Here is a 27535-nt window from a genome sequence, read left to right as displayed (position 1 = left end):
CATTGACCACAAGGTTTCATAGAATCACCTTGTTCTTCGGCTGGGAACATGGTAAGTTACATTCGGGTTCCACTAAAGTAAATAGAAATTTTGCCATTGACTTCAATGGGGACCAGATTTCAGTGGTCTCTCTCTCTCTTTAATGGCTTTGTTCTTATCTTTCCAAGTGGTTTTATAGGGTGAATTGGGGCAAGGTGTTTCTCTACAAGACTTCTTTTGGACACTCCTTTTTAACACCTACATGGAGCTTTTGGGGAGATGGGGAGATTATTTGGACTGCACCACCATCAGTCTATGAATGACTTGCAGCTCTGTATTTTTTTCACTTTTTTTATCACATACAGATAGTGTGGTAGCTTTGCTTTCCCAGTGCCTCACTGAGAATGGAACGTAGAGGAGAGAAAAACTGTCTGAAGCGTAATCTCTATGAGACAAAGGTGATGTTAGTGGGTTGGGAAATGATTCTGGGCCTTTTATATCAGTTATGGAGACTCAGGCCTGGTCTGTACTTCAGAATTAGGTTGATACAAGGTAGCTTATGTCAATCTAACTATGTACATGTCTACACTAAAATTTCACTCCCACCGATGTAATTCGCACACTTCACCAACGTAATAACTCGACCTCCATAAGAAGTGTAGAGTCAATGTAGTTAGGTCGATGCAGTGTCAGTGTAGACACTGTGTTGCTTACATCAACTGTTGCTGGCTTTCAGAAGCTGTTCCGTGAAACCCCACACTGACAGTTCAATCAGTGCATGCAGTCCTGGTGAGGACGTGTGCCATCTACAAAAGGAGCAAAGTGTAGACATGTACAAGTGATGTAATTTCTGCAGCAGCTGTATGTCGACATACATAGGTCAACTTAATTTTGTAGTATAGACATGCCCTCAGGGAGTTTGTCCACCCTTTGTTGAGGTGATTGTCACTACAGAGGTACTTTTGAACCCCCATCTGCTCTTGGGCTGTCATGTGCAATTCATGGTTAATGCATCATTTTTCATCAGCATCTAGTTAGATGTCTGTGATCTTTTTTCTCAGAGTTGGACCTTGTCATTATAATTCATGCCTTTGTGATTAGATGGTGGATATTTGATTATATCTATATGACAGATATATAGATTATATCTATATGGCTTAACTCTTGAGATTTAGATGTGTTCTTCAATTTAACTCATCTGTTCATATCATCCATCCCATTCTTTATCATCTACACATTCTTATTTAATGGCACTGGTATCTGTGATGGGGCGGCATGCTGCACTCCTGCCCCTTCCATGAACACAGAGCACACTGAGACTGGTGATTAGGTACACCTCTGCCCAATTAGGCCTTCTCCATGGGAACCTAATTAGAATTAGTTTCTTCCTCTTTGCTCTTTTTCCTTTAATGGAGGTTCTACCAGGCATCTGCCCCTCCTTGCCCTCAGAGTCTTCATCTTGGATCCTATTACAGGGGCTACCCATTTTCCACCCACAAAAATCACATTTGGTGGGTGTGGCTCCGTCCCATAATTCTGTCTCTGCCTGAGGTCATCACACGAAGGGCAGCCTGTTGAGCTGTTCTCCCCCGCTTACACCTTCTTTGTTGGTGGGGGGGGGGGGTCATTCTTGCTCCCGGGCCTCTGTTTCCATCTACTATTCTTGCCACTGTACATTTCTTGCAATATTTATCTGTGGACTGGCCCACCGGATCCAAGATGGCTGCTTTAACCACGTTATAGTCTCTTGCATGCTCATCACCAAGAGCTGTATATGCTGCCTGTGCTTCCTCAGTTAAATAGGCTGCTAGCCAGAAGGCCCACATTGTTCTGGCTCCCACTGCCACCTTTCAAAAGTAACCAAATGCATCAGGGTAATCTCCCTCTTCCATCCTACAGAGTCCTATCCCTAGGTTCTCTTTTCCATTGTAGGACTCAGCAATTTAAACTTTGCAGGAATTGTTGCTGAACCTGGATTTGCTCCCATATAACTTCCTGCTGGATTTTTTGCTGCTCTGCCTGCCAGGCAAGCAAGGACTGTTTCTCTGTGTGGTGCAATTGTTGGAAGCCCTTCAGTGTCTTCTACAGCTCTCTTTGCTGCTCCATCAGCCATTGTGGTGTTCCCACATCGCCAAGACTGCCAAAACTTGACACCAGCTTCTCTGTCAGGTTTCCAGACCACACAGATACAGGCACAATCCCAGCCAAGCCTCCAGATCATGACAAAGCAGCATGGTGCACCCCTACCTCTTCCACGAACACACTACCCTGAGATCTTCTTGCTTGTAAACACCACTGCATTGTTTATTTAGAGTTTTAATCCCTCCACAAATACATAGCATTGTCTGCACACTTACACACTGTATCTCAACTTCCTGATCCAGTCTCCAAAAGGAGGGGGGGGGAGGTAGGTAAGGTGTTTCTACTCAGGGGATTCCCCCTGCATTTGGCAAGCTTTCCTAGCCTTCTGTTCCTCTCTTTCTCTTTTCCCCCTGAGCACTCCTTCTTGTGCCCTTTTTTACAGCTTCCCTGTCAGAGGGGCTAATTGGTTTATTGACTATTCCCAATCTGGCCTGGTAATCTGGTGCACCTCTTCTAATTAGGCCTTCTCCAGGAGAACCTAATCAGTACCAATGGTGACCAGAGTGCTGGCTCAGTACTAGCCTTCAGCACTCTGTTACATAACATTACAAATTGTAATGTATTTACCATTACTACGATATTAATACCTAGTTTTGAATATGTATGTATAGGCGTATGAGAATTTTACTGCAGTTATTTGAACAAATCACATTTGCTGGACTATTTGTATGTAAGAAAACTATTATTTTATTAATAGTTATTTTTTCCCTGTCATTTCACTAAAACAATAAGACTAAATCCCAATAAGGGCCTGATCCAAAGCCCATTGAAGTGAATAGTAACATTTCCATTAGGAAGATTTTGGATTAGGCTGTTGGAAATTACTGAAAAAAGAAATGGAGTACTTGTGGCACCTTAGAGACTAACCAATTTATTTGAGCATGAGCTTTCGTGAGCTATAGCTCACTTCATCAGATGCTATAGCTCACGAAAGCTCATGCTCAAATAAATTGGTTAGTCTCTAAGGTGCCACAAGTACTCCATTTCTTTTTGCGAATACAGACTAACACGGCTGTTACTCTGAAACCGGAAATTACTGAGTTAATCTAGTGTCAGGAGCCCAACTTCTGCATTAACTTACAGTAATGTAATCTCAAAGGAGTCCCTAAATATACACCTGGAGCTGATACAAAATCCACTGTCATAGTTCAGTTATAGTATGACTGCAACACAGATATTACAAACTTAAAAATATAATAAATACTACAGTACTCTTTGTTTCACTATTCAGGAATGAAATAAAGGTGCTTATGATGGGAATGTGCTTAGCTTTCAAATCCTACATATTAAACATAGTTTGTTCTTGAGTAATACTCAAGTGAATTCTGAACATTCTTTAAAATTTATTTGCACTGAGAGATCAAATATTTAAGCGGATTTTCAAAACTGACTTGGCTTGGTGATTTCTATCTGTGTTTAGGAGCGCTCCGTGCTCTGAAGTATTAGTCTTCTGATAAAGTGCTTTGAAGTACATAGGTGGTGTTATTTGTATGTGTGCAATGGTAGATTCATTCTACCACTGGCTACTAGGAGAATTTGCAGTGAACTGAACTCTCAAGTGGAAAATCTTTAAAATTAAAGAGAGTTCTTTCCCCTAGAAGATAAATCTTCTTTGTAATTAGATACATAAAATGACTCACGAAAGAATGTAGTAACACTAGCATGGGACAGATAAGCATTAAACAAATCTTTACCAAAGTACCTTAGTCCCAAGCAGCTTGCAATGAGGTACGTGCCCAACCTTAGGAAAGGTACAGAAATAGTTAATTAGGGGCTCAGGAATGTAAAGCAAGGGAGGCAAGGGAAATCTAGAGGAGACATCCTGAGGGGAAGAGGTAGAAGAACTGGAAGTGCTTTCCCAGCCCAATCCCATGGTCAGGATGCAAGAAAGAACTGGGACAATGAAGGTCTATACAGTTTAAAAGAGACTTTTTGTATCTTAAGGACAGTTTACTTTTCCCCCAACTAAAACAAACTGTCTTTGCTTTTTTCATCTATCTTTTTAAAATGTTTTGGACCAGACTGACAAAAGCCCCTAGCTTGTTGTACATTGGCCACGGTGGAGAAATGTTGTGCACAGAAGTTGTGTGTGCAATAAAATGGCAGAATACAATATTTGGCATCTTTTCTTCTGCTTTTCCCGGACTTATTTTCTGTTGGGCTGGCTTGAGTCACATTTGTATACAGCTGTTTTCACATGGACACACAACAGTGTTTAATTGTAAGTCTGGTGCGGGGATAGTGCGTGATGAAGGGTTGATTATATGGGATTGGAGTCTAAATTGCTCATTTCTAGATTTCCAGAACTGGGTTTTATTGTAAAAGGGTTTAGAATTATTCAAAGAAAGGTTGATATCTTGGGGTGCTAGCAGGAATCCATAGGAACACTCTTTCAACCTTCACTCCCTTTTAACAATTTTTTTGTTTTGTTTTCAAGTACCATATCGCATTTCACAAAGGAAGGAACAATACAATATTATGTACAGCCAGACATGGTAGAGCTGAATTAAGGCCAGTAGAGTTTCTGGTCTATCCTTGTAACTTTGCAAGATTTACACCAACAGCATGTTCTCCAGTGCTCTGTTCACTTCTCTTTTAAAAGCAATCGGGCCTTAACCTCTTTATATTGTTAAAACATAAACAATCCGAAATACTAATTCTGAGTTCAATGGTGTGGTTAAGTACTCACTGGGGACTAGGTAAAGACCAGCAAGGTTATTTTCCCTTTCAACTTAACTCATGTTTGAAGTGTAGCTGCAGTAATCTTGTTATTGGAAAATAGGCTACAGTATTATTTCAAAATCAGACACCAAGAGCCATATTCTGCCATCACTCAACATACAAAACTCACATTGTCCTCTATCAAAGTTCTGCATGTGGAACAATGGCAGGCTTTGACCCTTAACCTTTAATTTTATTTAATACAAGATGATGACAAATTCTCCTTTAGATGTATATATGCAGCTCACACTGAAGAACATGAGACATGAATACGCATCTGATAGAGAATTTTGCTCTTAGCAAAAAGAAAAGGAGTACTTGTGGCACCTTAGAGATTAATCAATTTATTTGAGCATAAGCTTTCGTGAGCTACAGCTCACTTCATCGGATGCATAAAAGTGCATTTTCCACTTTTATGCATCAGATGAAGTGAGCTGTAACTCACGAAAGCTTATGGTCAAATAAATTGGTTAATCTCTAAGGTGCCACAAGTACTCCTTTTCTTTTTGTGAATACAGACTAACACGGCTGCTACTCTGAAACCTGTCATTATGCTTACTCTTAGCATTTACTTATGCTTTTTACCTTTTAAGCTTGTAACATATTGTGATTCTTTTTTTCCTATTTTTTCCTTTGTTTCCTTAAGCTGTCCAGTAGCATTTTGGATATATACAACAGTGACCAAGGATTGTCACCTGCTAATATGGGTCTTACAAATGCTTCCTGCCCATCTACTCTACCACTAAAAAGGGAAATCACAGGTAATATAGCTCTGGGATTTTGGAATGTAATAATTTAAGAGGCAATGATGTTTGTTTTAAAAATTCAGTGAACCTTACCAATAAAATATATGTGAAATACAGAGTATTTTTTGCTTAAGAATTTGCAAAGTGCATGTTGTTTCCTTTAAGGAGTTGAGCAAAGAGCAAGGGAAATGTTTACACGGGGTCCTCTACTTTAGCAACTCAGAAACAATGTGTACTCTGTCATTTTTATGAACATCATGCTTCTAATAAACCTAATTATTTTAGGAAACATAGAGGATTCTTCCACATTTTGGCTCCTAATCAATAGCATAAATAAATTATCGCCCATTAAATTTGTTCCAGGATTGAACAAATGGCTCTTTTAAAAGCTTACAATACGTCTGTTCAAGGAGAATCTATATTAATGGATTAACAACTTTAAAAGTTACATTCAGTTAATCCAAAGAATGCTAACAACCATGTACGGTTTATTAGTGTCACTCAAAAGAAACAGTGAGTTTGTTCAATATGAATATCTTAGAAATCTGATTAACTATTGCATTATGGGATATACAAATCCAGATTCACATTAGTTTATTGTAAAGGTTGGGGGGCGGGGATTCCTCCCACTGTAAAGTACAGCAAATTGGAGAAAAAAGTACTAAACGTAATGTTCTTTCTTACCACTTCTAATTTTTTTAATTAAAATGCATGTTCAATAAAGTCTTAAGAAACCTGTCAGGTACACTGAAAAATGCAATACTGGTCAAAGGCACAGTCTTCTTTAGTAATGTGGGAATTGATAAAAATTCTAAAGTTGTTGCCTAAAAACTTTGCCTTAATGAAAAGGGGACACTGTAACAGGGAGAAAGTAGTAGAACTGTGACCCAAGGACTGTTTTAATAAATGTTACTTTCTGTCAGAAGCAGATACACGAGCAATGGCAAAGGAGAGACAAAAAAAGGACAACCACAACCTCAGTGAGTATATGTTCTTCTTCTATATCATTATATGTTGTGTACAGAGAGAACAGAAATGGAGTGTGCCAGCTATCTGCTATTGTCCAAGACTAACAGAAAGGATCTGTTTCTGGGGGTGGGGGGGGAGACAAAAAAGAACTCCATAAATACATTGCTTTCTTCCTAGAGATGATAAAATAATACTGTGCACTTATATAACATTTTTAACCTTTGACATACTTTACATATTTTCATGAATTAATTCTTACAGCATATACTTATAAATAACTTATAATAAATTATATTTTTGTAGTGATTAAAGGTGGCAACCAAGACTGAGGCTCCATTTTTCTAGGTGCTGTAAAATTAAATAGCAAGAGATAGTCCCGGCCTCAAAGAACCTATAGTCCAAACAAAGACTGGCAAAGGGTGGGAGGAGACACAGAGATAAAGTGACTTGCCCAAGGTCACACAGTCAGCTGGTGGCAAAGCTGGAATGGAAGCATGGTCTGCCGACTCCCAGTATGATACACTGTCCACTAAACCATGCTGTCTCCCTTACTTCTGTGAATTACATATGTATTATTATCCCCATTTTACAGAATAGAAAACTGAGACCCAACTATTCAATGACTTCCCAATTCTGTGGTCAGAATCAGACTAGCATTAGATCTCAGGAGTTCTTATCTCTCCATCTGCTCAGATAACATTTGACGTAGGTTAAGCAGGATACTTTCTGGCATACTGGGAGTGTAGTATCATCCACCTACCCATGCAAGCTACTCTTCACTTGCTGTAGAATACTTTTTGCTCACTTAGCCTCCCCCCTCCAGAAGGTATCTTTGTTTCCACCCAGATTTTTGTGGATGGGGCCTTTTGGGGTTACAAACACACCCTGAAAATCTTTATGATGGTGGCTGTGGCATCCTTTTTGAAGCCCTGCAGCAGCCACTGCCTGTTTCACATGATTGGCCAGAAATGAAGAGTTCCTTCTGAAGGAGGAAAAGACACAGGTAGGAAACTCCAGGTGTTGCTGAGTTGTTTGGATTAATGAGAGGGAGGAAAGAGAGTAGCAAGCATACATTTGGGGTGCCAAATCTTGTCTTTGCTTAGGTTGCTCCCTCCGACTATTAGACCATAATCACCTCACGCAAATTAGTTAATTAGGCATCTCAGTGGGTGAGAAGAGTGCATTTAATTGTACACAATATTAGAGGCTGGGTTGAAGCCTAAGCTATATGTCATGACTACAATATTCAGCCATGGGGCATGTTTCACATTGCTTTGGTTCTGTGTGTACACTTTAGCGCTCAGACTCTCTCTGGAGGCTAACCCGACTATCTGTTTGCTTGTATGTATTAAGGCATTAAATAATAAAGGTTTTGCTGGAGTGATTTAAAAAATAACCCTTTAAGGTAAGCTCTTTTATGAGGATCATATTTTTTTAGAGATGGTCTGAAGAGGATTTGAACTACACCAGCATTCAAATACCAGGCACAATTAAAGTTCACATTTTGTAGTTATGATCCAAATTTTACAAGAACATCTGAAGAGGAACTGACAAAATAGGCCACATAAATTTCTGGAACCAAAATCATGGAGATAGGTTTGGATCTAAGAAATCAGCTTTAACCTATATGAAACTTTAAGAGTTTCAACTGGTTCCTATAGCTTTTAACTTTGTTTATTTTAAAAATAACCATTGAAGCTTGTTACGTGTTTCGTGCCACACCAGATCAACAGTCACATCTTAGCCAGTGCCATAATGGAAGGTTTAGTGGTTGATAGCTTTATTCAGTGTTTTGTTTCGTTATCTCAAAAATAAATTCTGTGTGTTCAGTTTGGCACCAAATGCTCTGTTTCCTTGTCCTTATAATATGGACACGCTGATGATATAACTGGTTTTCCTAGTAATGCACACTTCCATTGGCAACACATAGAAGGGAGAATATGGGTGAAATTTCATGAGTGAAATTATTAACCAGTTGACTAAACATCCTATTTTTGTCTGTCTTCTTATTGTTTCAAAAGAATTAATATGATGAGGGAGCGTAAGTTGCCTGATGCTTTGACCCACATATTTGTCTTAAGTGGCCAGATGCATTTTCAGTGACTTATCTCTTAGAAGGTGGCAGGCATTCCCAGAACCAGACCATTGGCTTGTCTACATAGTGGGCTAAGGTGCTTTATGGGGGAGTGTTTTCTAAAGCTCACTAAGGTATTGCTCATTAATTGGCCCACCTAGACCATGCTACTGCACTTTAATGTAGTGCTGTTTGAAACAATAGTACATTAAAGTGCACTAGGGTAACTTTAGTACTCACCACTACAGTGTCCATGGACCAATGAATGTGCAACACAGTGTGCTTTAGAAATCATACCCCCATAGATTACAGTACCCCATTGGGTAGACACACCCTCATTGTGATCTTATAAGCAATATGAGCCCAATTCATTCCTAGGATTGTGGGCCCACAGTGGAGGCAAGCACACCAGCTACCGTGAAGACCAGAGATGGCCATTGTAGGCAGGAGAATGGATGTGGAGAGGGGACAATCACAGGCACCTAGTACATTTGATACTGGGGCTTCTATGGAACCCCAGCCATAGTAAATGGTGGCAACCTTAACACCATCTGCCCTGAAGTAATGGCCCTGCAGGGAGAGCTGCCCCTGTGGGTGGAGGGATATGAACTTGCTCCCTCCTGGACCACAGTGGTAAGTCAATTACATTAAAAATCAAAGCAAACCTACATTACTGAGACCCTGAGACAAGTAGGCAAAGGGATGCTGAGCGATACAGGTTTTGAATTTGACTCGGTAATTTATTATTTCTAAGCTAACTTCAGGATTAATTCTATCATTGTAAATCAGAATGTTTTGCACTGGTCCTTATTTTGGTCTGCCTGTTTTTAACTAATTAAAATGTTTCATTAGGCCTTTTCCAAAGAATGTTTCATAATGACCATAGTAAATTGTTCTTTTTTTAACAGTTGAAAGAAGAAGAAGGTATAATATTAATTACCGAATCAAGGAGCTTGGCACGCTTATTCCAAAGTCTAATGATCCGTGAGTTCAACAGTCATTTCTATAACAATGTCTGTAGTATAAATAAAGAGGGAAAGGAGCGATAAGATAACCATGAAAACGGTTAATGGGATACAGAGACTTTTGCTTCTAGGTCACTAGTTCAAATCCAGCCCAGCTGGTCAGATAGGTAGCAAAAATCATTAACCTCTGATGGCTGTAATGAAAAGAGTTGGTGGTCTTATCATTGCATTTCCTCAGAGAGAAGTCTCCACACCACAAAAACCACCATTACATCTGGGAATAATTGCTATGCCTGTTCGGAGTCTCACCAGAGAGGCCACGGGTAGCATGATAACGGGGAATGAGCTACCTTCTCATCCCTAGAGATGGTCCCTTTAATGGGACAAAGCAGCATGCGCACTGCTGCTACCTGCTCTTTAGATAAACAGAATACTTCAGTCTCTGAGGCTGTTGATTTGGCACCTTTCGTAAAAACCACATCCACTGAGAAAAGAAGCTGAAAGGCAAGGGAAATTCAGGTACTTTGAATTGATACAAAAATGGCTATAATTTTTATGCCAGTGTATAAATAAATGTGCGGTAACTCAAATTTTATGCTGCTACACCTTACTGCATTCTCTTAATGTTTATATTTCCATCATCCCTTTTAATTTATTTGTAAGAAAATAGTTTGTGTTGTCAACAGTTCTGTTTAATAGATTGTATCTAAAGATTAGCTTTTGGAAAGTCTTTGCAATCAGCGTGCCCTATTAAAAGAGTTGGCTTTAACTCTTTTAACATAGAAAACAGGGAGTCAATGACCTTCAATTTGCCGGCTTTCTCTGGTGCTAGCAAACTTTCAAAGCTCTGCAGTAAACAAAATGGGAGCGGGGGAAGACACACCATAGTGAAGCCTATTGCAGGATGAGCAAGAACAATTCAGTAAGTTATTTAAAGCCTAGACTTTTAGCTTTGGATTTTTCATGTCACTCAGTGAAGCCTAAAGAGTATGCACCAGTATGATTGTAACTTGGATATAATTGGTTATACAAATATTGTGGGTATCATTTGTTCGTCAGTGGCTGCTTCGTGATGCTCAGAATAAAATTCTCTGTTGACACTTCAGCCTTTTTTCCTCAGGGCTAAGAAGTTTTTTATTAAATTAAGGATTTTTATAATAATATAAAGCTGTGTGAGACTTGCATAAGTATAAGCGTGTCATGACAAGCCACTCTGAGCAAAATCGCCAGTGAGAAAGTTAACACAGTCACAGTCCTTTCTAGGGAATGACCTTTTCACAAGCTCACCTTGTTCTCTGGCATCAACCCAAAATGGGTAAAGTGGGCATGTTGTTGTTGATGCTGCTAATACAATGATGGGTGTGCCAATTGAGTTAAAGTAAGACCACCACTAAGCCGCCAAATAAGATTTTATTCACATCAGATGTCCTGTAGAGACACATTGGTAACATTGGTTTTAATTTTAGTGTTTTTTCAGACAGTACTTTAGACCATTTAAGTAAAGAATTGTGAGGAAAGATTACTCTGAGAAACAGTGGATGGCACTGTTGGTTTGCAGCTATGAAGTGCTAATGGAAGCAAGTCTTGAACTGTGATTAGAAATGGGCGAGAGCTGCAAACTCCAGATATGAATCAACATTTTCACCCAGATGTGTAGGGGTGTTTGGGTTGAATATTTTGGTTTGGATTCAAGTCTTGTTTTGATATTTCATACATTATAGTGATCTCCTGTTAAAACACATAAATTGGCCTTAAATCTGTTTTGGTGCTTCCACAAGCACATGATGGATTTAAACTCATGTCACTCAGTGAAGCCTAAAGAGTATGCACCAGTATTTTGGTGATGTTGCCTTACAGTTTTTTGGGAAAAAATAATAAACATGTCACATTTTTGTTTCTCTCAGTACTTGACTGGTTCGATGACGTGACAGTCACAAAGTGACCAGTGAATTTGGGTGCCTCCATTTTTAAGTACCCAAGTTGAGGCACTTTGAAGGGGCCTGATATTCATGTGCGCAGTGCTTTCTGAAAATCAGGTCCCTTTAAAGTGTCTCAACTTAGTTGAGCATCCCAAAATGGAGGCATCCAAGATCACTTTTGAAAATGTAGCAAATATAATAGATTATGTATATACATAATCTCCCATAATCTAACTTTACTACTGTCTGTCAGATCAAAATGCTTCAAAGAATTAATGTCTATGAACTTCCCTTTATTTGTAATCACAAATTAGCCTGTGCCTGGGGCCCATCACATCTATCAATTACTTCTTCCTGGCATGGTACATTGCCAACTCCCTACACCCTCTATTGAGGCTCTTGTTCTGCTACCATCCACCTTCCTCTTCTCCCAGTCAGCCCTCTTTCTTTAAAACACCCCACTTTATACTGTCAATCTGTAACTTTCTTCAAATTCAATATTGTCACCATATTTACTGATTTTAAAAGATGTTCCTGACACTGGAAACTTGGTTGCAAAGGGAAAAGCTTGGATGATAGTTGGACTAATAACAGTGGAGCAAATCATCCTTAGCATTGGAAGAACAATGCTACTGCAACTGAGGCAGAGTGATTAGCATGCCTATCCTGGATGGCTTCCTTTGAGATCACATTCAAAATCAGGATCAAAAAGGATATTTACAGAGGCTATCTGGAAGCCTCTTATGAGGAGGGCAAGTCTAGTGGGGTCCTGCCAGGGTCTGTCCTGGGTCTGGTACAAGTCAATGTTTTCATTAATGTCATGGTTAACAGAATGGATTGTATACATATAAAATATGTGGATGACACCAAGCTGGGTGGGATTGCTAGCATTTCAGAGGACAGGTTTAGAATTCAAAATGACCTTGACAAATTGGAGGACTGGTCTGAAATCAACAGGATGAAATTCAGTAAAGACAAGTGCAAAATACTACACTTAGAAAGGGAAAAATCAGAGGCATAGCTACAAAATTGGGAATAACAGGGCTCCGTGGTAGTACCGTTGAAAGGATCTGTGGGGTTACAGAGGATCACAAATTGAAGATGAGCCAACAGTGTGATACAGTTGCAAAAAAGGCTAATATTCTGGGGTGTCTTAACAGCAGCGTCATATGTAAGACATGGAAGGTAATTGTCCCACTCTAATCAGCACTGGTGAGGTTTCAGTTGGAGTACTGTGTCAGTTCTGGGCACCAGGCTTTAGTAAAGATGTGGACAAATTGGAGAGTCCAAAGGACAAGAACAAAAATGATGAAAGGTTTAGCAAACCTGACCTCTGAGGAAAAGTTAAAAAATCTGGGCATATTTTAGTCTTGAGAAAAGAAGACTGAGGGGGGCCAGTCTTCAACTATGTTAAGGGCTGCTATTAAGAGGACTGTGATCAATTGTTCTTTATGTCACTGAAGGTAGGACAAGAAGTAATGGGCTTAATCTGCAGCAAGGGACATTTAGGTTAGACATTAGGAAAATCTTTCGAACTGTAAGGATAGCTAAGCACTGGAATAGGCTTCCAAGGCAGGTTGTGGGATCTTCATCACTGAAGATTTTTAAGAATAGGTTATGCCAGGGGTGGGCAAACTACGGCCTGTGGGCCACATCCAGCCCGTGGGACCGTCCTGCCCGGCCCCTGCGCTCCCAGCTGGGGAGGCTCGCCCCCAGCCCCTACCCCGCTGTCCCCCCTCCCGTGCAGTAACGCTGCCGTGCGGGCGGCATGGCTTGTGCCCGCCTACCTCCCAGGCTTTCAAATAAGCCTGTCCTGCCACTCTGAGCGGCATGATAAGGGTAAGGGGGGAGGGAGTATTCGATAAGGGGTAGGAGACCCTGGGGGGAAGTCAGAGGACAGGGGGCGGTTGGATGGGGTGGAAGTTCGGGGGGGTGGGGCGATCAGGAGACAGGGAACGGGGGGGGGGGGTTGGATGGGGTGGGGTCCCGGGAGATCGGGGGGACAGGGAGCGGGGGGGGGGGGTTGGATAGGGGATGGGGTCCTGGGGGAGCAGTTGGGGACAGGGGTCCCAGGGGGCAGTCAGGGGACAGGGAGCAGGGGGGGTTGGGATAGTCATGGGAGTCCTGGGGGGCCTGACAGAGGGTGGGGGTATGGATAGGGGGCGGGGCAATCAGGGGACAGGGAGCAGGGGGGGTTGGATAGGGTGTGGGGTCCTGGGGAGGTGGTTAGGGGTAGGGGGTCCCAGGAGGGGGTGGTCAGGGGACAAGGAGCAGGGGGGATTGGATGGGTTGGGAGTTCTGAGGGGGGCAATTAGGGGGCGGGAAGTGGGAGGGAGCGGATAGGGGGCACGGGCCAGGCTCTTTGGGAGGCACCTTCCCTACCCAGTCCTCCCTACAGTTTCACAACCCTGATGTGGCCCTCGGACCAAAAAGTTTGCCCACCCCGGGTTAGACAAGCACCTTCGGGGATGATCTAGGTTTACTTGGTCCTGAGTCAGCGCAGGGGGCTGGACTAGATCACCTCTGGAGGTCCCTTCCAGCCCTACATTTCTATGTTTCTATGATCGACATTTACAAGGCAGATTTTGCTTCTTAGAAGTGTTTGTATCTCACTTTTATTTTCTTGTGTCTTTGCTGAACTTGTTTTGATCCAGTTGAACTTCACAGGGGACTCACTCCTGACTGCATCGAAATCCCTTTTCTTCTTTTTCGTTTAATTTTATGCTTAGGGGCATGGATTACATTGCTTAACTGAATAGATGTTTTGAACTTGCTTTTTCAGTGGGAGAAAACTTGAGGTGGGAATATTGTCTCTATTAAGTTACAAAATACTTTGTCTTTTTAGTTTAATTTTAAGGGCTTAGATATCCAAGTGATAGGTACTTTCAAAATGCAAAACTATTAACAGGCAAGTAAAATCATTTAAAAATAAAACTGGGAGAAAACCACAACCAAACACTGATATTTTGCTGAAAATTCAAAACCAGTGCATTTAAATATATGTATTTTTTTCCATTTTCCTTTTCATGTGTCTCAGCACTTCCAAGTTCCAGTTCTGATTGGTTAAACCAGGCTCCAGATGGAACCTGGAAGTACCAAAATAATAACTATCTTTCTCATGGTATCTCCAGTGAAACTGAAGAAGAAATGGAAAGAATATTTCTGATCCCAGAGCTGTGAGCCGCAGCAGTGGCAGGTCTGGACCCCTGCCCCTCCTCTCCTCCAGCAGCAGGGCTCGGGTTCTCATCCCCGTCAGCCCTATTTTGTTACCATTCTTTTTAGTAAAAGTCAGGGACAGGTCACGGGCTTCTGTGAATTTTTGTTTATTGCCCATAACCTGTGCCTAACTTTTACTAAAAAGTAAAAGTGACAAAATCTTAACCCTACATATAATATAATAGTCTGGGGTAAGATTATTGTTACAGTAGCACACAGATGCCATGGGCAGTACTGAGGTTTCACTGTGATGGGCTAAAACATAGGAAGAGACAGTCAGGGCCAGATTAAGGAGCAGGTGACCCAGGCAACTGTCTGGGGTGCTGGGCTTGGGAGACGCTGGGCTTGGGGTGCTGTTTTTGTTGTTAGCGACAAAAGGGAAAATTAGAATGTTGGAAGTAAATGTTTCAGGTATTCCGTATGTGGATTCATGTTTCACTAACCTCCTAGAACGTTCTGGATCTTTGTAGAATCTCATGGAACCTTCCAGACTTTCTGAGAACAACATTTTCCTCAAACCTCCTAGAATGTTGTTAGCCATGCACTCAAGGATATATAAGGGGCAGGATGTTGCCAGTCAATCAGTGAGATATAAGAACAAACTGAAGTGAAATCCCACCTGCAATATTGGGAACCTTGTTTTATTGTGTAATTGTGAAAGTGTACTTGTGTTTTATGATTTGAACAGTGAAATAGTGACTAATAGTTTGGCTTTCCAGGGCTCATCAGGTAAGTTGTTCACTTAACATAATGGTAATTTTGTCAGTTTGGTAGAGCTCCTTGGAAATACGACAATGTCATGCGTGAGCACCTACGTCAAGTAGTTTGTAAAGAAGATATGGACCATTACTGCAACAAAACAATTCAAAATGAATTGACTGACCTTATGGCAAGGAAGGTGCTTGATAACATATTGATGTGGCTCAGCAAAGCAAAGTACTACACCATAATAATGAACTGCACTCCTGACATTAGTCACAGTGAAAAGATGTCATTTATAGTAAGCTTTGTTGACAGTGAGGATGGCTGTATCCAAGTAAAAGAACACTTTATCTGTTTCCAGTCTGTGGACGACTCTACTGGAAAAAGCCTAACAGAACTGTTTATGAACATTTTGAATGGCAGATTGGAAGAGGCCCTGGGGGTTTTTTGCCTTCCTCTGTAGCATGGGACACAGGTCACTTGCTGGAGGATTCTCTGCACCTTGAAGTCTTTAAACCATGATTTGAGGACTTCAGTAGCTCAGCCATAGGTGAGAGGTTTATCGCAGGAGTGGGTGGGTGAGATTCTGTGGCCTGCATTGTGCAGGAGGTCAGACTGGATGATCATAATGGTCCCTTCTGACCTTAATATCTATGAATCTATGAATGAGAGTAAAATAAAGCTTCAGGACTGCTGCAGCCAAGGTTACGACAATGGTTCTAAAATGAAAGGAAGAAACAGGGTTGTCCAGGCAAGGACCCTTGCGCTGAATCCAAGAGCTTCCTTCATGCCTTTTGGATGCCATTCCCTCACCCTAGTTGTGTCAGATGCAGTGTCATCATCTTTAGATTCAGTATCTTCAGATTACAGCAAAGGATATACGTCCTGTTTTCAGCATCAACTATCAGGAGGAAAATCCTCATGGACAGTGTTACAAATCTGATGTGAAGCCATTAAGTGACACTCACTGGGAGCGTAAGGCCAGTGAGGTACCAAGTGACTGAGGTTTACGACGCCTTGATGGAATTGGCACAGTCAAGTAAAACTGAGGCCGGAATCCGACACAAGATTCATAGCCTAGCAAACTAGAAACTGACTTCAAATTTCTGGTCTCAGTTGTGGTTTGGCATGATCTCCTGTTCTAAGTAAACATTGTAAGCAAGGTATTACAAACTCAGTCAATGGACATTGCGACTGCTACTACTTTGATGAGAAGCTGCCTTGATTTTGTTGTGGCCTACAGAGACAATGGATTTGAAGATTCTATCACTGCTGCCAAAGAAATGGCAGAAAACTTAGGAGTTGAATCTTCAGAGAAACTCGTATTCATTGGAAGAAGAGACAGCTTGGCTACAAGAGAAGAGATGAGGTGATGGGAAGCCAAGGAGAAAAATCAAGAGGGAGTTTTTTTGCTCACTCGTTGACACTGCTTGAATGTCCATCGAAGAAAGGTTCGGACAAATGAAGCACCATGAAAAGACCTGGGTGGTTTTTTATGACCTTAGTAAGCTGCTGGTGGACAGGAAAACACTCTTGAACAACTGTACTGACCTTCACTGGATGCTGACGCATAGGAAATGTTTGGATGTCAATGATAAAGACCTATACGTCGAACTAGACAACTTCTGTTACATTTTGCCACATGGGAAGCACTCTCCACTCCAAGTTCTCCAATTCCTTCATGATGCAGAGCTGAAGGACACTTTTCCTACTGTGTGGATAGCTTTGAGGATTCTGCTCATGCTGCCTGTCACAGCCATGAGTGATGAGCACAGCTTTTCAAAGCTCAGGCTCATTAAAACATATCTTCGATCGATGATGGTCAACAAGAGATTGACATTGTTTGCTATTTTATCACTTGAAAATTCCATTGGCCACTATTTGGATCTCTCTGATGCTGTGCTTCAGTTTGTGTGGGCAAAGGCAAGAAAAGCGACCTTTTGAACTAAAGGACTTGGGTTAATCTTCTAAAGCTGTCACCTACTGTAATACTATTTAATACTGGTCCACTCATTGTTCGTGCATAGTTCAATTTCTTGATGTTAGTACATTTCAGCTATTCTATAAAAAATTTCTATAAGCTTAGAGGAAACTAGTTTTTTATTTGCTTATATATGACATGAATAAATACAGATTTACAGATCCTAGCATGCAAATTTATCATTTTATATGACAGGGAAAACCATGCATACAAATGGTGCATCCAAATTGTGAAATGGGCTACATATTACATATGCAATAAAAAATAAGGTATTCAAAAGTTTAATAAATGGAAGGGGAGCACTGAAGATGCTCTTCACCTGGGGTGCCATTAGGGCTAGGGATGGCCCTGGACACAGTCCTTATTGTGAAGAGTTTACAGTCTAAGGTCGTAATCCTGTAAGCGCTTAAGTGACCTGCTCTTGTGTCTTGAGTTATATATGTAAGTATTTACAAGACTTGGGCCTAATTTAAGACATTACATGAGTATGACAAGGAATAGAAAAGAATGGGGAAAGAGGACAAGAATAACAAATAATAACTCCCTGAAGGTCTACAGGCTAGTTATATGCACAATTTGATGGGGTTCCAATTATTTAAAATGTAGCCATTTTTAAATATTGTTTTAAAATATTATTTGCAAATAAAATAAATAACAACTAACATCAACTGCGTGACTTTGCAGATTCTCAGATGAGTTTGCAGCACTGGTAGCTAGAAAATCATAATTCTCTCTGTAAACTGAGCAAGGCTGATATAGAAATCACTGGGAGACAAACACAGAATTCCACAATGACACTTGCAGTCACTTTTCACTTAACTTTAACTGCATTTCAGCTTAGAATTTCAAAGTTTAAAGAACAGGAAAATGTTATGGGAATTGCTAAATTATTCTGATGTTGTTTTATTTTTTTCTTAAGTGACAATATTTTTCAGATTCCATGATTTTTTGTCTTAATGTTGATGAACTCAGCTCTCAAGGAAGTGAGGGCCAATTACTAACTAGAGCTAGGCATACTGCAGGTAATTGTTAAGCAACCTGTGAGGTAATTGTTATGCAACCTGTTATGCTGCACTGCCAGCAGAAGGTGGTGCTAAAGTGGGCATAGCTGTCCCAGGAAAATCACACTAGTAGAAGGGGAACCTCTGTTAATTAGAGCCAGCACAGAAGCTCTTTCATCAGCTCTCCTCTGTTGATGACATAAATAAGTATGGATGGAGCAAAGGGCCTATGGATGGTACTGCCATACATCAGCTGATCCCCAACCAATCCTTTGCTGTTGCATGCCTTTCCCCTCCCTGCATCAGTCCTAGTGTATGAGGGAACTTCTGTCTCTCTTTCATGCACTGGAAGGATTAGCTATAATACTCTTATTTTGTAAGACATCCCACCATATATATGCCAATTAGTTAGTACAAAATTTCTCCTATCAGGTATTGAACAATACGCTTATTGGATATCACACTTAAGAAAGTGTGACTGATGTCATTCAGTCCAGAACTTCCAGACTTAAAACCAAGGATTCAAAATTCTTTAGTAACGTGATATCAGAAGGGCTACAAGCTTTTCATCAGAGTTCACATTAGTGGGCAAGCCCCTCAAATTTGTTAATGTCACCTTATCTAGTTAACGTCACCTGTCTAGCATTTGTGCCTTAACGCTTGTGAGCCATGTAGCAGTTGACTATTTCCATTGTAAATCTGAATGTAGCAATTAGACTCTTAGTGAAGATCTAACTTAAAGAAAGAGATAAAAATAGCACCATTATATCAGTAGAAATGTCCAGCCAGCACAATTAGGAAATGTAAATAATATTCAGAACATTATATTAAGGTAACTAACGTTATTCTGTTAAAAAAAAAAAGATTTCCAGTTGTTGATTAGTGAGTTCAAAGTATAGTCTATAACACATGGTTTATTCTTATGTCTAGGAGGACTATACATTGAAAAAACTTTTTTGTCAAAATTTGCGTGTTTTTGAATAACAACACTTGTGTGAAACTGTTGCAAAAAATCTTGACAGTTTTGTATGAATTATTTTTCCACTGTGAGGATGATGCTATCTTAAGAATTTCTAATTTGTTGAACATTGAAGTATCTTGGCACCTAATTTTGCAGCATTATATTCTTTATTTTCAAGCTGAGCCAGTTGGTTGTGAGTGGACACATAATTCTCATGGTACTGTTCTGGCTCCTTGATAGGACAGGCTGACCTTATGTGGATCGGAGGATTGGCAAAAACCCATTTTGGATGTGTTTCTCTGAAGAATATGCTATAAGTATTCTTATTTCAGTCTCACTTTGCAAAATTGCCATGAAAATTTACCAAATCAGGCACAAGATCTAGTCACTCACTCGTTTCCTTGAAAATAGAGAAAATATTAATGATATTTTCGTCACCACAGGTTAGTGGGTGAGTACAGTTTTCCAAGGCTGTCTCTGAAATAGTCAAAAGAAGTCTCTTTCTGTGCTCTTTTGGTGCCTACAGTCCAAAAAGCAATGGGAACTGATTATTTTGGGGGAGGGATAGCTCAGTGGTTTGAGCATTGGCCTGCTAAACCCAGCATTGTGAGCTCAATCCTTGAGGGGGCCATTTAGGGAGCTGAGGCAAAAATTGGGGATTGGTACTGCTTTGAGCAGGGGGTTGGACTAGATGACCTTCAGAGGTCCCTTCCAACCCTGCTATTCTATGATTGATTTGTTTTAAAATTTGTATTTCATTTTCACCATTTACAGAGCATATATGAGTATACATTAATGGCCCTGATCCTGCAAAGCAGCCTATATGGGTTACCTCTTACCCCACCTCCAGATCCCAATTGACTACATCCAATCAGTGTCACAGTTCATGGCAACTGAACTAGTACTGCCCCTGTGTGGTCCACCAAGGGCACCCACTCTCAGGCTTGTGACTCCCCGGCTGTCATGTTTCTTGGGAAGAGACATGCGTCTCACTCCCTCCTGACCAGGGTATTTGCAGGTGGCAAAGTTCCTTGCCTGCTCTATGAATTCCCCAGCAAGTCAGACTGCCTGAATAGGCCTGCTTTGCTTTTCTCCTCATAGGCTATAATCAGCGTAATTGCACATAGTTATAAGGTACCATACACCTTTTCCTAATCAAGCCATTTATTCTTAAGGTGAAAACATTATAGAGAAAATATATTTAAACGATAAAGAAACCTACACACATGCTTATCAGAGCTCACTGCAACTCCAGCAAGGGCTCCAGTCCTTCAAACCCCACCAAGGGTGTTTTCTCTAAGGTTACAAGTTCATAACCACCTTGGCTCAGAATGAACATACTCATGAATGTATGAGCCACTCCTGTATACAGGATGGGCCTCTGATCTTAGAATCATAGAATATCAGGGTTGGAAGGGACCTCCGGAGGTCATCTAGTCCAACCCCCTGCTCAAAGCAGGACCAATCCCCAACTAAATCATCCCAGCCAGGGCTTTGTCAAGCCTGACCTTAAAAACCCCTAAGAAAGATTCCACCACCTCCCTAGGTAACCCATTCCAGTGCTTCACCACCCTCCTAGTGAAAAAGTATTTCCTAATATCCAACCTAAACCTCCCCCACTGCAACTTGAGACCATTACTCCTCATTCTGTCATCTGATACCACTGAGAACAGTCTAGATCCATCCTTTTTGGAACCCCCTTTCAGGTAGTTGAAAGCAGCTATCAAATCCCACCTCATTCTTCTCTTCCGCAGACAAAACAATCCCAATTCCCTCAACCTCTCCTTATAAGTCATGTGTTCCAGTCCCTTAATCATTTTTGTTGCCCTCCACTGGATGCTTTCCAATTTTTTCACATCCTTCTTGTAGTGTGGGGCCCAAAACTGGACACAGTACTCCAGATGAGGCCTCATCAATGTCAAATAGAGGGGAACGATCACGTCCCTCGATCTGCTGGCAATGCTCCTACTTATACCTCCCAAAATGCCATGAGCCTTCTTGGCAACAAAGGAACACTGTTGACTCATATCCAGCTTCTAGTCCACTGTAATCCCTAGGTCCTTTTCTGCAGAACTGCTGCCTAGCCATTCGGTCCCTAGTCTGGTAGCAGTGCATGGGATTCTTCCGTCCTAAGTGCAGGACACTGCACTTGTCCTTGTGCTTCAGAATTGATTCCTTGAGGACCTGCTCCATGATTTTTCCAGGGACTGAGGTGAGGCTGACTGACCTGTAGTTCCCCGGATCCTCCTCCTTCCCTTTTTTAAAGATGGGCACTACATTAGCCTTTTTCCAGTCGTCCGGGACCACCCCCAATCGCCATGACTTTTCAAAGATAATGGCCAATGGCTCTACAATCACATCCGCCAACTTCTTTAGCACTCTTGGATGCAGCACATCTGGCCCCATGGACTTGTTCTTGTCCAGCTTTTCTAAATAGTCCCAAACCACTTCTTTCTCCATAAAGGGCTGGTCACTTCCTCCCCATGCTGTGCTGCCCAGTGCCGTAGTCTGGGAGTTGACCTTATTCGTGAAGACAGAGGCAAAAAAAGCATTGAGTACATTAGGTTTTTCCACATCCTCTGTCATTAGGTTGCCTCCCTCATTCAGTAAGGGGCCCACACTTTCCTTGACTTTCTTCTTGTTGCTAACATACCTGAAGAAACCCTTCTTGTTACTCTTAACATCTCTTGCTAGCTGCAACTCCAAGTGTCATTTGGCCTTTCTGATTTCACTCCTGCATGCCTGAGGAATACATTTATACTCCTCCCTGGTCATTTGTGCAATCTTCCACTTCTTGTAAGCTTCTTTTTTGTGTTTTAAGATCAGCAAGGATTTCACTGTTAAGCCAAGCTGGTCACCTGCCATATTTACTATTCTTTCTACACATCGGGATGGTTTGTTCCTGTAATCTCAATAAGGATTCTTTAAAATACAGTAAGCTCTCCTGGACTCCTTTCCCCCTCATGTTATTCTCCCAGGGGATCCTGCCCATCAGTTCCCTAAGGTAGTCAGTCTGCTTTTCTGAAGGCCAGGGTCCATATTTTGCTGTTCTCCTTCCTTCCTTGTGTCAGGATCCTGAACTCGACCATCGCATGGTAACTGCCTCCCAGGTTCCCATCCACTTTTGCTTCCCCGACTAATTCTTCCCGGTTTGTGAGCATCAGGTCAAGAAGAGCTCTGCCCCTAGTTGGTTCCTCCAGCACTTGCACCAGGAAATTGTCCCCTACATTTTCCAGAAACTTTGTGGATTATCTGTGCACCGCTGTATTGCTCTCCCAACAGATATCAGGGTGATTGAAGTCTCCCATGAGAATCAGGGCCTGCGATCTAGTAACTTCCATTGGTTGCCGGAAGAAAGCCTCATCCACCTCATCCCCCTGGTCCGGTGGTCTATAGCAGACTCCCACCACGACATCACCTTTGTTGCTCACATTTCTAAACTTAATCCAGAGATTCTCAGGTTTTTCTGCAATTTCATACTGGAGCTCTGAGCAGTCATACTGCTCTCTTACATACAGTGCAACTCCCCCACCTTTTCTGCCCTGCCTGTCCTTCCTGAACAGTTTATATCCATCCATGACAGTACTCCAGTCATGTGAGTTATCCCACCAAGTTTCTGTTATTCCAATCACATCATAATTCCTTGACTGTGCCAGGACTTCCAGTTCTCCCTGCTTGTTTCCCAGGCTTCTTGCATTTGTGTATAGGCACTTGAGATAACTCGCTGATCGTCCCTCTTTCTCAGTATGAGGCAGGAGCCCTCCCCTCTCGTGCTCTCCTGCTCGTGCTTCCTCCCGGTATCGCACTTCCCCACTTACCTCAGGGCTTTGGTCTCCTTCCCCGGTGAACCTAGTTTAAAGCCCTCCTCACTAGGTTAGCCAGCCTGCTTGCGAAGATGCTCTTCCTCTTTTCGTTAGGTGGAGTCCATCTCTGCCTAGCACTTCTCCTTCTTGGAACACCTCCCATGGTCAAAGAATCCAGAGCCTTCTCTCCGACACCACCTGCGTAGCCATTCATTGACTTCCACGATTCAACGGTCTCTACCCGGGCCTTTTTCTTCCACGGGGAGGATGGACGAGAACACCACTTGCGCCTCAAACTCCTTTATCCTTCTTTTCAGAGCCACGTAGTCTTCAGTGATCTGCTCGAGGTCATTCTTGGCAGTATCATCTTGTCCTCATGTAACAGGCGATCAGCAGACAAAGGTCCCTCCTCAGGAACGTGGCAATGCTTCAAAAGGCTGAGTTCTTACATAACCAGAGGTATATTAGTATACACCACCCCTAGAGATTTTGTGGGAGACCCACTTAACTTTAAAAGTTCATACTTGTCTGGTCCATTGTTTCAAATAGTCCTTAGAAGCTCATAATACTTCCCAGGGTTTACATTAGCCATGTTTCCCTACTAGAAATGTTACATACAATCCCACAATAATATGCAATAATTTGCATATTTCATACAATGAGCTCCTAAAACTTAATTCAATAAGGTTTGTCCAGAATATTGCAGGAAATTATCATATCTGTCACAATCAGCTATTATATATACAGGACCCGGGGCCATGTGAGTTCTTTCCTCTGTGTGGACTCCTACAGGCATTCTGTCTTTGAAATTGGTGACATGGATTTGCTAAAATCTTGCAATCTGTATCTGTCATGCAGGCTGTACCCATACCTGTATTATAAGATTTAGAACTATATCAAAAATCTGCATGCTTCATAAAATCCATTTTGTTTCAAGGCCACAGATCCACAAAGTCCTTGAGTGCAATGTTAACTTCAAGCACATTGACTTTAATGGGACTACTTGTGTGCTTACAATTAAGCATGTGCTTAAGATCTTTGTTTGATCAGTGCCAGAGACAGTCTGATCCTTGGAGAAGAAGTATTTGGGATGTATTTTTATTTGTGCTGCTTTAACCAGCTATATATTGATTCAAGTGTGGTCAAAGGGTTTGAGTGAGAAAGTTTTGTCATATTACACTCCATGTGATTGCTAAACTATAATTTGTCTGCTTCACCATCAATGAGGACCAGCATTCAGCCCAGACAATTTTTTCCCGACAAGCATAAAAGCTACCTCATTAGAAAGTCAGGTAAAAGGAGTAGTATATTTGAAATGATCTTTAAAAATTTAGGCTTAAGTCCTAAGTAATGTATATTTCCTAGTTCATTAATGCAGAAATACTGCACAGAGATTTTAATCTTAGAGTTAATAATAAAAGCAATTTTCACTAAAAATATAAAAACTGTAATGGTAGAATCATGATATTGCATTTAGCTCTCCCACAAAAAGTCACTTTATTACTTTCTTTTGACACTTATTTTCATTCTGGGATTAATTTTACTATATAAGGGCTTCTTAACTATTCTATTAAAATTTCCATTCAGAAGCAATAATATCTAAGAGTGAATAATAGTCATGTAAATCATTATTTCATATTAATGTAAAAGATTTTGTAAGTTCTTATGAATTCTGCTGACATGCACAATTGTGAAAAGGTTATCTCTACATTCTGCAGTGATATGCGCTGGAACAAAGGAACTATTTTAAAAGCATCAGTGGAGTACATCAAGTGGCTACAAAAAGAACAACAGAGAGCTAGAGAATTAGAACACAGACAGAAGAAATTAGAGCAGACTAACAGAAGACTTCTACTTCGAATTCAGGTTTGTATAAGAATGTCACTATGAACTACAAAGATTTCTCACTACTTATCCATCATCGAATTTAATTCATCTGTATCATTTTTTTCCTCTTAAATGCCATTTATTAAAAGTGGATTGGCCTTTTTCAGGAATGGTACAATTTTACATAATTTTGCGAGTCTGTATTTATTGCTATGCAAGTTCTTTAGATTTCTAGAAAAATCCTTTGATAATTAGGCCTTATGCAAGGTAACATATTTATAGAGAACTAATACAATATTTTGAAGAAATGTTGCCTTATGTAGTATATCTACATTATAACTACAGCAAAAAAATTCATTTGTTTCCCTAAAACTATATTGAACACTAAATCCTCCTCCATATTTTCTTTTCCTCTTTGTAAAATTTCCACGGCATTGCATTGCCTTGGGGTACATTGTGCCATGTTATATTAAGTCACACATCATCTGCTCATGTGACATAAAGTATCAGAATGTGGTCTCCATAGCTTGAAATGCAAGACTTAAAGAAATATATAATCAGGTAAGGTACCCGCTATCTCTCCAGATAGCAGCCTTGAATTTTTGTGGATAATTAATAAGTAGAAATATCTGCAGCATTTTTCCATCACCTTTAAGTGGTTCAGTACTGTAGGTAATGGTATTATGGGGATTGTCATCTCTCTTATATTCCCGTAGGGCGTTCACTTAGCTACAGGCTGAGAATTTAAAAAGAAAACCAGCCCAGGTTGTTTGTTGTTATTTATCATGGATTGTCCATATATTGTATTTTTAAACATATTGCCACAAGTGGATTAAGAATTACTGTGCACGTACAATCTGTATGCATATTTCTTACCTACAGTGGTTCTAAAGAAATGAAGTTCCCTTCCAAAATCATTATTTAAATCTTTTTTGTTTGAAACCTTAGGAACTAGAAATACAGGCTCGTGCTCATGGGCTACCACTCATGTCTTCACTCAGTGCTGTGGATGTAGCTGCCCAGGTCATCAAGCAACAGACATATCCAGAGGAGAATTCCATAGACTATTCTCAGCAACTGGTTCTGGTACATGGACCAAGTGCTGACCTTTGTGATGGATCCACAGCCTTTTCTGATCCTCTCTCGCATTTCACCGATTTGTCTTTTAGTGCTGCTTCAAAAGAAGAACAAAGGTTAGAAGAAATCTTACTGGATGACACAATATCGCCATTTGGAACAGATCCACTCTTGTCTTCAATATCACCTGCTGCATCAAAAGAGAGCAGCAGAAGAAGTAGCTTTAGCACAGATGATGGAGATGATTTCTAAAACTAGAAAGGGCATAATTAATTTTGATAATCTTTTGTTGGTGCTAAGAGATTGTATTATGAATTTAAGTGTGATGTTTGTACTCAGTTCTAAGAAGGTGGAGAACTGTTGTGGACATAAGCTGCTGCATGGTTAGGATGTAGGTGACTGCATATGTCACAGAAAGATGAAAGATGGACCTGGATTCATATCTCTTTGCCCAGAATTGACTACATCTGTTCAGAGCTAGCATTTGCACAGACCCTTCCTTGTTCACTGGGAAGGCTTTAGCCATTTCCCCTCACATTCTCACAGCAGTATTAAAATGGTTCCCAGAAAAATGAAGACCCACATTGCAAAAAGTCTGTGGAATCTACCACTCGGTTCACTCAAATTTAACAATGTTTTAGTCAGAAATATTTGTTAATTTCTTTTTAAATGAAAAGGAGAAATTTCAATATATACAACAATTGCAACACAACAATGAGGAAATGTTTGAATGTGATGTTCCTGCAATAGAGAGGTTACAAACATCAAAAAAAAAGGGAGCACAGGGCTCTTGTCAGAGTAAAGTCCGCATAAATTCAATGCTTCATGAACTGCATCTCCTTCTTTTTATAATGAAGCCACAAAGTCCATAAAGTTGTGTTCAGAATCCTTATCATTTCTGTTTTATTCCTATTTAGAAAAGTATCCAATATTTTATATTTATTTTCAAACGCTTTAGTGTAACTGAAGAAAAACAAAAACTACCTTAATGATACTGATTTCAAAGAATTAATCAGACAAACAGATGCAAGGTTTAAGCAGCTTCAAGACAGATTCTGTTCAGGCAACAGAACATACTAAGAGTGCAGGTATGTTCAAGACACAATGAATATATTCAGTGTTACAGATAGTACAAATAAAAACAGCCATTAGTGCTAATGTGGCTAACACCAGCTCTTTGTTGCAAACTCTTCTCTCTACTGCTTTTCTTGAGAGAGCTTTTTCCAGACGTGAATTGTACCTTGTTTCCTGTTGTGGCATAATAAGGTTTTTCTAAAGGGACTATATCTAAATTGATACCTACGTCTTTGAGCCAGTTGCATATGGAAGGCAATGCACTGGATTCCCATTATATGCATTTTGTCAGAGAGAATTTCACTTTAAATTCATCTCTAGATTCACTATAAAAATGAAGTAGGCAGACCTTGGAATCATAAGGGATATTCCTGATAC

General features: G+C 40.7%; 1 protein-coding gene across 1 annotated transcript in view; it reads left to right on the top strand.

Moving 5' to 3' along the window:
* TFEC (transcription factor EC) overlaps window positions 1–26335 on the top strand; it is a 139358-nt gene extending 113023 nt beyond the window's left edge. The window contains exons 4-8 of the mRNA XM_077807823.1: window positions 5489–5603; window positions 6512–6568; window positions 9540–9615; window positions 24898–25045; window positions 25955–26335. Coding sequence (XP_077663949.1) covers window positions 5489–5603; window positions 6512–6568; window positions 9540–9615; window positions 24898–25045; window positions 25955–26335 — 777 coding nt within the window. The remainder of the gene's footprint in view (window positions 1–5488; window positions 5604–6511; window positions 6569–9539; window positions 9616–24897; window positions 25046–25954) is intronic.
* Window positions 26336–27535: the final 1200 nt, after the last annotated feature.

Source organism: Eretmochelys imbricata, chromosome 1 (genome assembly GCF_965152235.1).
Source record: "Eretmochelys imbricata isolate rEreImb1 chromosome 1, rEreImb1.hap1, whole genome shotgun sequence".
Classification (NCBI taxonomy): Eukaryota; Metazoa; Chordata; order Testudines; family Cheloniidae; genus Eretmochelys; species Eretmochelys imbricata.
The sequence above is the reverse complement of the archived record's forward strand: the minus strand, read 5'-3'. Positions and strand labels throughout refer to the sequence as shown.